The 13,965-nt window shown below is 42.0% G+C and overlaps 1 protein-coding gene across 5 annotated transcripts in view; it reads left to right on the top strand.

Moving 5' to 3' along the window:
* The window catches only part of nfrkb (nuclear factor related to kappaB binding protein), a 120,294-nt gene that overhangs the window by 55,122 nt on the left and 51,207 nt on the right, over positions 1–13,965 (top strand). For 4 of the 5 annotated variants that reach the window (XM_072238487.1, XM_072238486.1, XM_072238485.1 and 1 more), the window contains 3 exons: positions 252–378; positions 4,043–4,120; positions 9,077–9,156. In XM_072238487.1, coding sequence (XP_072094588.1) covers positions 252–378; positions 4,043–4,120; positions 9,077–9,156 — 285 coding nt within the window. The remainder of the gene's footprint in view (positions 1–251; positions 379–4,042; positions 4,121–9,076; positions 9,157–13,965) is intronic. The other variant, XM_072238488.1, reaches the window with a different exon arrangement.

The following is a 13,965-nucleotide window of genomic DNA, read 5'->3' as shown; positions in this document are numbered from 1 at the left end:
TTTGGATCTCCCCCTCTCCCTCCCACTTTCAAATCTCTTACTAGCTCTTCTTTCAGTTAGTCCTGACGAAGGGTCTCGGCCCGAAACGTCGACTGTACCTCTTCCTAGAGATGCTGCCTGGCCTGCTGCCTTCACCAGCAACTTTGATGTGTGTTGATTAGTACTACTTGTTTATTTTGTTGAGGGGCAGGACTCAAATAACCAGCTACTGTGATCATAGGATTTTAATGGTGTTGTATGCTCTATTTTAGATTGAGGAGAAAGTGCTTGATTGGCAGATCTCTGCTCACAGTGCATTAAACTCCTGGTTCCCAGATGCCTCAAACTGGTCAGAACTTGTCCATTCTGCTCTACGTTTCCTTTCTGGGGAAGGTGCGCGTAAGTCTGATTTCTAATCATTTTTAATGTATTTTTTGGGTTGAGAGCATCGCTGCCACAGTATCCAGTGTATGCTGCTGACCTGAATTGAATTCCTGATCGTTACTCACTTAGTATGGATTATTCCACTGAGTGGCAAGGGAAGATGATTAGACTTGTGAGAGATGGTCATTGTCTGGCACCTTTTCGGTAGGACTGGTATTTGCCACTTACAGCTCATGCTTGAATGTTGTCTTGGACTTGCAGCTGGTAAGAGGCGTATAAAATCATGAGGGCATAGATAAGGTCAATACATTGAGTCTTTTTCCCAGGGAATCAAAAACTGGAAGGCATAGGTTTTAAGGTGAGAGGGGAAAGATTTGAAATGTACCTGAGGGATACATTCTTTATTCAGAATGAAATGAGTTGCTCAGGCAGGTACAACAGCAAGATCTTAAAAGACATTTGGACTGGTACATGGATAGGAAAGGTTTAGAGGGAAATGAGCAAATGGGACTAGCTTAGATGGGCATCATGGTCGGCATGAGAGAGTTGGGCCAAATGGCCTGTCTCCATGTTATATTACTCATTGACTCTAAATAGAATTGAACCCTGTGTCATCATAAATACATGTGCCAATTTCTCACATTATGATGGAAGGAAAGCAATTCAGTGATGAAAGGCGGGTGTAGATGTTTGGGTTTATGGCCTGAAAACTAGCCTGGGATTATTGACCTGCATCAACCAGAACCCATCTTCCTTTATGCAAAGCGGAGTCCAAACTTGATGCCGCTTGACTTCAGTTTACCAGGGCTTCTTGATGCCATCTTGCTAAATCAGTGCTAGTTAGTCTGTGAAATTTTTTAATCCTCATTTTGCTTTGACAAAGTAATTTTGCATGGACCTTCAGAGAGGGCAGTATGGATTAGAGGTTTCCTTCCTCATCAGAGATGGTGTTTAGAGCTGAAAAGCTGCAAGTACTGAAAATATTAAATAAAAATATATTTAAAAAACTGGAAACACTCAGCAGGTCAGACAGCATCTGTAGAGAGAGAGAGAAATGTTAATATTTCGGCTTAAAGACCTTTTGTTAGAACTGCAATTTAGTTTTACGTAGCAGATTGAACGAACGTGGAAATGGACATGGCAAAAGGAATATATCTGATAGAAGAGGCAGGTTGCTATGGTGATATGCTGTTTATGAATGCAAACAAGAGGAATTCTGCAGATGCTGGAAATTCAAGCCACACACATCAAAGTGAACGCAGCAGGCCAGGCAGCATCTCTAGGAAGAGGTACAGTCGACGTTTCAGGCCGAGACCCTTCGTTGATGTGTGTTGCTGTTTATGAAGCTGTCTTGCTGATACATTGATGGCAGTCAGAGAGAGGTTATGAACTTTATTTCCTTGGTCTCTAACTACTTGTAAACAACTTTTCACCACAACAACCCTAACCTCACCCAATCAGACCCACCCGATTTGCTGAGTGGTTCCAACATTTTCCATTTTTTTTTCAGGTTTTTGTAGTTTGATAGTTACCATTACCAAGACTAGCTGTTTTTCATTTTAACTTCTAGGTTATTTTTAAGTGAACTTTAATTCAACAATTGCCATGGAGAGATGAACTTGCGTCTGTATTGCTAATCGAGGGATTATGAGTCTGTTAATTTAAATACTTAACCACAATGTTTCCGAAGTTGGAGACATGAGATTGCAGATACTGGAACCTGGAGCAAAGTACTAGCTGCTGGAGGAACTCGGAAGGTCAGGCTGCATCTGTGAGGGCAAAAGGATAGTTCAAGTTCATTTTCATTCAACCGTATAGATGTATACAGCTAAATGAAACATCTTTCCTCTTGGACCAAGGTACAAAGTACAGTACATATAGCACATAAGATAATATTAACACAATAATATTAACAGATCATAAAAAAATAAATTTAAGGTTAAGGCACTGCATCAGGACTATAAAGAGGAGATGGGCGGTATAAAGAGGAATGAGGAGTTGGCAAACAATGGATGGATCTTTACAGAGGAGAAAGTCGTGTCAGAAATAGTCCTAGTGAATTTGAACGTGGGGTGGAAGTTAGTAGTGAAGTTGATAAACTTGATGAGTTCTCCACAGATATTTTTGTACATCATTCTGTAAGTGAGAACTCTACATGATGTAGTTTTAGACCTTGAGCGCTATCTCCTGGTGTGGGTGATTGAAATCTACCACAGGAGTTCTCCAATCTCATCACCTATCCAGAAAGACTTGCTGTACATACTTTATGGTCCCATTTCTCAGATGTGTTATCATGGAGTAAATGCCTGATGCGTGTTATCGACAGCATTTTGGAAATACAACCTGTGCTTTCTGTTGTGTGTCAACCACTGACGTTCCTGTGATAATTGATCCATTTATATTTCCTACATTTCCCATACCTTACTTTATTCCTCTGCTTCACATCCTATGCCGTCCCTCATTCCTTTGGCTTGTTGCAGTTGAATTTTGTTTCTTTTCTTTCTCATGGGTTTGTCCAACACGTTTCTCCACTTCACTTTCCATAAGTCCATAGGACATTGGGGTAAAATTCAGCCACTCAGTTTCACGAGTCTGCTCCACCGTTCCATTGTGGCTGATTTATTATCCCTCTCAAACCCATTCTTCTGCCTTCTCCCCGTTACCTTTGACACCCTTATTAATATCAAGAACATATCAAACTCTGCTTTAAATATACCCAATGACTTGGCATCCACAGCCGTCCATGCCAATGAATTCTGCCGATTCACCTCCATCTTGTTAAAGAAGTTCCTTCTCATCTTTGTTCTAAAGGGATGTCCTTATGAGGCTGTGCCCTCTGGTCCTAGACTTCCCCAAACTCCAGTAAGTACATTCTCAGAGCTATCAAATGCTCCTCATAAGTTAACCCTTTCATTCCCAGGGTCATTCTTATGAACCTCCTCTGGACCCTCTTCAATGCCAACAGATTATTTCTTAAATATGGGGTCCAAAACTGCTCTCAGTACCCCGTGTGTTCTGACCAATGCCTTATAAAGCCTTAAACAAGAGAAAATCTGCAGATGCTGGAAATCTGAGCAACACACACAAAATGGCGGAGGAACTCAGCAGGCCAGGCAGCAATCGAAGGGTTTCAGCCCGAAACATCGACTGTGCTTTTTTCCATAGATGCTGCCTGGCCTGCTGAGTTCCTGCAGCATTTTATGTGTGTTGCCTTATAAAGCCTTAGCCTTTCCATTTCCTTGTTTCTCATCCCTTGATCTTCTCTGACAACAGACTTCTTCCCACCCCACTTGTTTCCCTAGCCCCACCCTCTTGGACAACCCTGATCCTCCCCCTCCCCCAGTTCTCATCCTGTGCTGCTCCTCAGCCCTCTTCTGCTCTGCCTTTTTCTGTGTTGTGCAGTGAGAGCTGTCAGTGGGATGGGCGGGGAGGGGTGTGGAAGGTTGACTATATCTGCAGTTGGCAGATGGTGGTGAGCTCTGCATCTGACGGTACCTGGGCGCGAGTGGATGCTGGCTGCGCGGTATTCAAATAGAAAATTCAGCATCTTTTAGTATTTGAGGCACTTGTTCAAAGGACTTTTTCTTTGTATTGAACGTATACCATGTACAAAGTGACTGACAAGTTTGAAGAGAATAAACTGCAAGTGATGTCTGATATATAACTTTATTTCACGCAGGTGGGGTTGCCGCTCTTCCCTCCAATTTTACTCCATATGTAAATTGCAGAGAACGAGGCCAGCACTGGAAATGGATTGGTGAGTCCTGGTGCATGCCGTCGCCCAAGGAGAGCAAAGAGTCAACTACAAAAGGCTTAGAGTATATGAGGAGCTGGATGGCTCCTCCAATTTCAGTGCTCCTTTATTAGAAACCTCAAAACTGACAATTAGTTTCATTATGTGTGAGGTGGCAGAATCTATGTTAGCGGCACAGGCAGCCACAGGTATGACACTGCGAATGGTTGCGAACTGTGTTTAGTTCATGCAGAAATGCAACATGGCAAGGCCAAACTAATAATGGTTGTGAATATATGAAACATAATGAAAAGCTAAATACTTAAGCATTGTTTACTGGTTGCTGACTTATTATGCAGAAAACAATCACTAGGAAAGTGAATTAGGGAATGAATCTTACTGCTAAACGCTGGGAGTCCCATATCACCTTAACTTAATTTCCTTCTGTAAATGTATGTTAGTTCAAAAATTTGCACACATATCATAAAGCAGAAGTCACAAATTTCTTGATTGATTTTGGTGGTTGACTTTGCGGTAGACACAAGCTTGTATCGTCTATAAACCTCTATCGTGGCTTATACATTTAAGTTGAAGTCATTAATGTATATAGTATATTATTGTAACACTGAGGAAGCATATGGCATGTTGGCCTTCACTGTTGAGTCAATAAGGAAGTCATGCTGCACATATATAAAACTTTAGTCAGACCACTGTTGGAGTATTGTGTGCTGTTCTGGTTGCCCCATTATATGTGGATTTTGTGGAAAGGGTGCATAAGAGACTTACCAGGATGCACCCTGGCTTTGAGTGTATGAGTTTTAATGAAAGTTTGGATAAAATCTTTAACATTCTTTCTAGAGCATTGGAGGCTGAGGAAAAACCTGATAGAGGGTTTTTTTTTAAATTAAGAGAAACAGAGATAGAGTAGATAGACAGAACTCTTTCCCCGGGATAGAAATGTGAGGTGGCGGGGGGGGTGCATTAGTTTAAAGGTGACGTGAGGGACAAGTTTTTTACACAGAGCGCGGTTAGGTGCCTGAGATGGGTTACCAAGGGTAGTCGTGAAACCTGGCAGTTTAGTAGAGTTTAAAAGGCTTTCAGATAGACACATGAAAAATTTAGTATAAATTGGCATCAAGATTGGCACATCATCATGGGGCAAATGGCCTGTCCAATGCTGTAATATTCTATGTTTATGTTTGCTCTCTAAAGCAAGGGATCAAGTACTTGGCCCTGTGGAACTTTTCTGTCATACCATTAGCCTTTGCTTCCTGCCAGAGCCAGTCTTATTCTCCCTTGGATCCCAACAGTGTTACCCTCTTGACCAGATTGCAGTGTTAAAAAGCCACGTAGACTACATCAAGCACTCATCTTTGTAATCCGCTCAAAAACTTCAGAAAAATTATTCAGGCAAGACAGTTCCTTAATCATTGCTTACTCTCTCATAAACTTCTGCTTTTCTAAATGACAATATATACTGTACCTTATAATTAATTGAAATAATTTGCTCACTACCAGATTTAAATAAAGTGAGCCTGTAGTTACTTGGTTTAGCCCTCCTTCCCCTTTTAAACAAAGTTACGTTAGCAGCCCTTTAATCCTATAGCTAGGGGGGGCAAATAAAAATGATGACAATTGCAGAGGCTCTTACCTGCTTTGTTGTTTTTAATGGCGTGAACTAAATTTCATCTAAACCTGGCAAAGATCTTAAACCCCTTAGTATTTATTATGTTTAGAATCAGAAGTAGGGTTATTACTGTTTTATATGACATAAAATTTGTTGTTTGTAGCAGCAGTACAGTGCAAAAGACATAAAATTGCTATAAATTACAAAAGAAATAAATATCCCATCCAATGTTTAATGTGTGTTCCTAAACTATTATGTGGGCTTCATCAGCCTCTTTTGTGCAAAGTCTTCTCTGGACCCCTACCCACATTCTCCACCTCCATAAACAGGTTGCCTTTTTGATTCTTAATAGCTTTGTTACCCTCTTGCTGTTTATTACTTAAAAAGGATTCTTGAACTTTTCTTACTTTTACTTCCCAGGAATCTTCCTAGCTTCTCTCAGCTTTTCTAAAGTCCCCTTATTTTACCCCACTTTCTGAACTCTCTTAGGCTTTCTATGATATTAAGCCCTGCATCTGATGTCTCTCTGTACCTTATCATCCACTTATGACCATGACCACAGAAGTGTCCGCCCTCTGATACTTCTTTGACCCACCTAGCTTTATTCCCTTAACAGTCCTGAAGAAGGGTTTAGGCCAGAAATGTTGACTTGTTTGTTCTTTTCCATGGATGCTGCCTGACCCTCTGTCATACGATTCCTAAATAGACATTGAACCCATGAACACTACCTCACAATTTTTTAATATCTATTATTATTTCTGTTTTCCCCTATTTTTAACCTGTTGAGCATTGCACATATATACTTACTGCAGTCGATATGCTCATTTTTTTTTCTTTCTATATTATCATTTATTGCATTGTACTGCTGCTGCTCAGTTAACAAATTTCACGACACATGCCAGTGATTATAAACCTGAATCTGATTCTGACCTGCTGAGCTCCTCCAGCATTTGCAGAAATTCTTGTGTATATTCCTTAAGACTGTTCAGAACTTACCTCTTGTCGGACTAAAAGAATTATTCTGAAAGTAATTTAGGAGTTTTGTGCCTTCTGTATCTTGCACTGACTATCCCATCTAATGCTTGGGTAAGCATAACACTGACATTTGCTGCTTTAACAATGTTACAGTTTCACATATTTGTCTGAAAATGTTCTCTTTCTGTCTTAGACTATAAAGGGGTCCCCCAGTTGAGTGACAGCCTCTTTTTTTTTTTACCTCAACCCGTATAGCCTCATTTAATAATCCTTCTAACATTTCATCTCTTCTCATAACTGCAGTGCTGGTTTGTAATGAGTGCTTGTTTTCCCATTTCCCTGCTAAGATTGGTTAAACCCTGCCAACAGAAGCAATACTGGTCCCACCCCTGTTGAAAAACTTGTACAAGTCTCGCTTTCTCCAGATCCATTCTCAGTGCCTAACAAATCTAACGCTCTTCTTCCTGCACCCATTCTCCAGCCACAGATTTACCTATGCTGTCTTCCTGTTTCTGCCCTCGCTGGCACATGGCACGGGGGTAATACAACAAACAAGGTGTCCTCATAAACCTATGAACCATCTGTCTGCTCTTTAATGTTTATCTGAGAGTCACCAACTTTCCCCCTGCTGTCTGCTCTCCAGGAGTCATGGGGTCATCCTCAGTCCTCGGCCTTGTGGATGCACCATAGTAAAGTCAGCCAGTGCTCTAGCTTCAAAACCCAGAAATGGTGTGATTTCCTGACCCTGTGCACATGGAAGTGTACCTGGAGTTTCCCAGTGGCACACGATCTGCATTGTGTGGCAGTGAACGGCCCTGTCCTATCTCTGTTTACACGATTCACTTACTTATCAGGTTAAAAAAAACAAAGTTTAAGAAAGAAGCAGTAGTCAGCAGCCTGTCTGCACACTTGCTCTTCTGCCTCCTCTGTCTAACTCAAGTCATTCCTTGTTCGTTTGAAATACCAACATAGCACATAACATAACATAACAAAATCCAAGAGGCAATAATGCTAGAGTATTTCAGCAAGACTGGGCCCAACTGTTGTGTAGAGTCCAGTGGTACAATGAAGCACAGCCAAGAGAAGCGAATTAGACACTAGACACTGGAATACTACAGCACAGTGCAGGCCCTTTGGCCCTCGATGTTGTGCCGACCCATATATTCCTAAAAAAAACGTACTAAACCCACACTACCCCATAACCCTCTATTTTTCTTTCATCCATGTGCCTGTCCAAGAGGCTCTTAAATACCCCTGTTTTAGCCTCCATCACCAATCCCTGGCAAGTCATTCCAGGCACCCATAACCCTCTGTGTAAAAAGACTTATCCTTGATGTCTCCCCTAAACTTCTCTCCCTTAAATTTGTACATATGCCCTCTGATGTTTGCTATTCGTGCCCTGGGAAACAGGTTATCCACCCTATCTATGCCTCTCATAATCTTGTAGACCTCTATCAAGTCCCCTCTCATCCTTCTACACTCCAAAGAGAAAAGTCCCAGCTCTACTAACCTTGCCTCATAAGACTTGTTTTCCAATCCAGGATTATCCAGGAACCTTGGACTATCAATGTTGGCAGAGCTTCACACAGGTCCAACCCACTGAAATTTCAATAGACGAATGCAAGAGTTACTACTGGCTCACGTCAGCAATGTTTACTGCATTAAGTTGGAGAACTTCAATGGGTTCTTTTGTGTTCTCATCAGAATTTGCAGTTGAAGCTGGTTAGTTGACCAGTCATAATCTGTTACCAGTTGCAAGGAATTGGTTAATGAGACCAGGTTCACCTTTCTGGGTCACACTATTTCTAGTCAACGTTATTGAAAAATGTAGATCTACCACAGGAAGTAGAAGCAAGGAAGATATTTAAATATCATGTCAGTAACAGCGAACAAGGATGGCTGAACATTAAACTTTTATTTCTGCCTTACTGATGTGCAGTTAATTCCAACGTATCTAAATCTGTATCAGTGTGGGATGTAATTTTATTCTCTCTGATTTGATCATGCAATACCTCAGTAAATTCTGTTTGTACAAAGGAAAACAAATGAAACTGTAGATGCTGGAATCTGAAGTAAAAGCAGAAAATGCTGGAAGAACTCAGCCTGTCGAGCAGCCTCTGCAGAAGGGTCCTTGATGGTTTTTCTTTCCCCAGGTGCTGTGTTTGACTGGCTGAGTTCTTCCAGCATTTTCTGTTTTATTGTTGTTTCACAGAGATTGATAGGCACATCCAGTGTGATCATAATAACTTTCAGAAGGAGCTCTGTACTCTGGAAGATCTTTGAGCAGCATTTGAGGAAACTGGTGAGCAATTAAGGACGATGATTATGTTTGATGACTGTTCGATTATTTTAACTATTTCCTCTTCCCAATTCTCCAGGTTCTGGACGTGACTCGGAGAAGGAAATGACTTTGTTGTGTCAGCTGTGGTTTGAGGTTAAGGATCAGGCATTTCCCAAGGTAATTCATTCTGACATCCATTTTGTAATGTGGATGGAATGCAAGTGTGTCAGTTTTATCTCTCTTCTCTGGCACTTCCAAATAATTTATTGGAGGAAGTGGATCTGGTGTGCACTTCAACATTGGGTACTTTTATTAATCTTATTCATTTATCTTTATGTTTTGAAGGGGCTGCCTTCAACTGCAGTGCATTTTACAGGTTTCTTAGTGAATGCATTCTCAAGGATTCCTGAACATGAGATTCTGCAGATTGAAGTCTTGAGCAACAAATGCTGGAGGAACTCAGCAATTCAGGCAGCACCTACGGAGGAGAATAAACAGTCAATGTTTCGGGCCAAGACCTCTTCCACCTATCACCTGCCAACTTGTACTCCTTTTCCTTTCTGCACCCTTGCATTCTGGCTTTTGTCCTCTTTTCAGTCTTGAGGAAGAGACGAATTTAGATAATGGTACTCTGGAGGGGCTTCAGTATAACTGCTGGTGTGGACTGGTTGAGTTGAATGGCCTGTTAATGTGCTATTTATCCTATGGAATGAAAATAAGGATTGGGATATCCCCAGCTGTAAGGTATTTTGGAAAGAAACAGTAGAATGAGAAAGGAAAGGTATGGAAGCAATATTAGCCAAAGAAACCATTATTAGACTGCAACAGATGGTGTATTGAAGGTGCCAAAGCAGGAAGATTTGGTTTGAAATAATAAAGAAAGCATCCTGTGTATAATTTAGTAAGAAGAAAATGGAGAAGCATTATATGTAGATTTGACAGAGAACTCTTGGTTCAGTAACAAAAATAATTGTAGATGAGAAGAATACTCCTCCCCCTACCTCTGCCAGAGCTCCCTTTAAACTCACTGCGGTCCTGTTTCCATACTCCCTTAAAATGCCCTATTGTTTACCATGTAAAAAAGGGTGAATTACATGTGTGTTGGTGTCTTAATAAGAATAGTTTCCAATATTCTTCAATATCCGCAAGTCTATCTAAAATCTTGAAGGTGTCAGATTATCCCGGTTTTACTGAACTGACCAATGTTTTATTCAGCTGTGCCATAATGTCCCTATATTTGAGATCTGCCCTCCATTTTGTTTTACATCCATGTGCCTATCTAAGTCTCTTAAATGTCCCTCTTGTATCAGCCTTTGAAACCAACCACTGCAGTGTGTTCCAGGCACCTCTTTGGTGGAAAAAAATACCTCTGACTTCTCCCCTAAACTTCTCTCCACTTACCTGAAACAGATATCTTCTGGTGTTGCACTGCTACTCTGGGGAAAAGAAGACTATGGCTGTCCACCCTAACTATGCCTCTCATAATCTTGTACACCACTATCAAATCACCTCTCAGCCCCCTCTGCTTCAATGAGAAAAGCCCTAGCTCACTCAATCTTTCCTGAAGAGATATGCTCTCTAATCCAGACAGCACCCTGGTAAGTCTCCTCTGCACCCTCTCTAAAGCTTCTACATCCTTCCCATAATGAGGTGACCAGAAAATAATTGTTTATACAGGAGGTTCTGTAGATGCTGGAAATCCAAAGCAGCACACAGAAAATGCAGGAGGAACTCAGCAGGTCAGGCAACATCTATGGAAGTGAATGAACAGTCGACGTTTTGGGCCAAGACCCTTCATCGGGACTAGAAAGGAAGGGGGAGACGCCAGAATAAAATGTTCGGGGGGGTGAAGGGAATGAGGACTAGCTAGAAGGTGATAGGTGAAGCCAGGTGAAAGGGAAAGGTGACTGGAGAATGAATTTTCTTCAGTAATAGTAATAATAATAAAATAAAATGGAAGTAAAGTAAATTTATTATCACAGAAAATCGAAGAAACACAATTGAATCAATGAAAGGTCACACCCAACAGGACGGACAAACCACCAGCGTGCAAAGGACAACAAACTGTGCAAATACAAAAGAGGGGTAAAAAACAATAAATATTGAGAATATGAAATGAAGAGTGATTTGAAAGTGAGTCCATAGGTTGTGGGAACAGGTCAGTGTTGGGGTGAATGAAGTTGAGTGAAGTTATCCCCTCTGGTTCAAGTGCCTGATGGTTGAGGGGTAATAACTGTTCCTGAACCTAGTGGTGTGAGTCCTGAGGCTCCTGTACCTCCTTCCTGATGGCAGCAGTGAGAAGGCAGCATGTCCTGGGTGGTGTGGGTCCCTGATGATGGATGCTGCTTTCCGGCAATAGCACTCCATGTAGTTCTGCTCAGTGGTGGGGAGGGCTTTACCTGTGATGGACAGGGCTGTATCCACTACTTCTGGTAGGCCTTTCCATTCAAGGGCATTGATATTTCTATACCAAGCTGTGATGTAAACAGTCAATATACTTTCCACCGCACACCTATGGAAGTTTGTCAAAGTTTTAGATGTCATGCCAAATCTTCACAAACTTCTACGGAAGTAGAGGCGCTGCCTTGCTTTCTTCATAATAGCACTTACATATTGGGCCCAGAATAGATCCTCTGAAACAATACCACTAAGGAATTTAAAGTTGCTGACCCTCTCCACCTCAGATTTTCCAATGAGGACTGGCTCATAGACCTCTGGTTCCTCTTCCTGAAGTCAATAATCAGCTCCTTGGTCTTGCTGACATTGAGTGTTGTGGCACCACTCAGCCAGATTTTCCATCTTCCTCCTATATGCTGATTTGTCACCACCTTTGATTCGGTCAGTGATAGTGGTGATGTCAGCAAACTTAAATATGGCATTGGAGCTGTGCTCAGCCTCACAGTCATAAGTGTAAAGTGAGTAGAGCAGGGGCTGAGCACACAGCCTTGTGCTGTACCTGTGCTGATGGAGATTGTGAGGGAGATGGTGTTGCCAATCCAAACTGACTGGTGCCAGTGTGCAAATTAGAGCATATCCATGTCGCTTCTCAGGCAGGAGTTTATATGTTTCATCACCATCCTCCCAAAGCACTTCATCACAAGTGCTACTGGGCAATACTCATTGAGGCAGGTTACCACTTTCTTCTTAGACATTGGTATAATTGCTGCCTACTTGAAGTAGGTGAGTACCTCAGACCGCCAAAACGAGAGATTAAAATTATCAGTGAACTCTCCACCCAGTTGATCAGTGCTCAGTGACTTACAGCGGACTGAAACACTTGAGTGTATAGACATTAAGAAAGAGGATGTGCTGGAGCTTTTGAAAGGTATTAAGTTAGATAAGTTGCCAGGACTGGGCGCGATATACCCCAGGCTACTGTGGGAAGCAAGGGAGGAAATAGTTGAGCCTCTGGTGATGATCTTTGCATCATCAATAGGGATAGGAGAAGTATCAGAGGATTGGAAGTTTGCAAACGTTGTTCCCTTGTTCAAGAAAGGGAATAGAGGCAACTCAGGAAATTATAGACCAGTAAGTCTTACTTCAGTGGTGAGCAAGTTGTTGGAGAAGATCCTGAGAGGCAGGATTTATGAGCATTTGGAGAGATATAATCTGATTAGGGATTGTTAGCATGGCTTTGTCAAGGGCAGGTCGTGCCTTACGAACCTGATTGAATTCTTTGAGGATGTAACAAAACACATTGATGAAGATAGAGCAGTGGATGTAGTGTATATGGATTTCAGTAAGGCATTTGATAAGGTTCCCCGTGCCAGTCTCCAAAAGTAAGGAGGCATGGGATCCAAGGAGACCTTACTTTGTGGATCCAGAATTGGCTTACCCGCAGAAGGCAAAGGGTGATTGCAGGTGGTTCGTATTCTGCATAGAAGACGGTGACCAGTGGTGTTCCGCAGGGATCTGTTCTGGGATCCCTCCTCTTTGTGGTTTGTATAAATGACCTGGATGAGGGAGTAAAAGTGTGGGTTAGTAAGTTTTCTGATGACACAAAGGTTGGAGGTGTTGTGGATAGTCTGGAGTGTTGTCAGTAGTTACAGCGGGACAGCAATAGGATGCAGAACTGGACTGAGAAGTGGCAGATGGAGTTTAACCCAGATAAGTGTGAAGTGGTTCATTTTGATAGGTCAAATTTGAAGACAGAATATAATATTAATTGTAAAATACTTGGCAATGTGCAGGATCTTGGGGTCTGTATCCAAAGGACACTCAAAGCTGCTGCACAGGTTGACAAGTGTTGTTAAGAAGGCGTATTGTGTGTTGGTCTTCATCAACCGTGGGATTGAGCTCAAGAGCTGTGAGGTAATGAGCTTGGTCAGACCTCACTTGGAGTACTGTGTTCAGTTCTGGTCACCTCACTACAGGAAGGATGTGGATACTATAGAGAGAGTGCAGCTGAGATTTACAAGGATGTTGCCTGGATTGGAGAGTGTGCCTTATGAGAATAGATTGAGTGAACGTGGTCTTTTTGCCTTGGAGCAACAGAGGATGAGAGGTGACCTGATAGAGGTGTATAAGATAATGAGAGGCATTGATCATGTGGATAGCCAGAGGCTTTTTTCCAGGGCTAAAATGGCTAACATGAGGTGGCATGGTTTTAAGGTGCTTGGAAGTAGGTACAAGGGGGATGTCAGGGGTAAGTTTTTCACACAGAGAGTGGTGGATGCGTAGAATGCACTGCTAGCAGCGGTAGTGGAAGTGGATACAATAGGGTCTTTTAAGAGACTCTTAGATAGGTATGTGGAGCTTAGAAAAATAGAGGGCTATGTGGTAGACTAATTCTAGGCAGTTTTTAGAGTAGGTTACATGGTTGGTGCAACATTGTGGGCCGAAGGGCCTGTAATGTGCTGTAGATTTCTATGTTTCTATGTTTCTCGGCTATGTACCCTATCTGGGCTAGATGCTTTCTGTGGGTTCAACCTCCTGAAGGATGCTGTCGTGTTGGCCTTAGAGACTGAAATCTCAAGGTCATTGGGA

This window comes from Mobula birostris, chromosome 20 (genome assembly GCF_030028105.1).
Source record: "Mobula birostris isolate sMobBir1 chromosome 20, sMobBir1.hap1, whole genome shotgun sequence".
Lineage (NCBI taxonomy): Eukaryota > Metazoa > Chordata > Chondrichthyes > Myliobatiformes > Myliobatidae > Mobula > Mobula birostris.
Note: the sequence above shows the minus strand (reverse complement) of the source record. Positions and strands in the feature narration are given on the sequence as shown.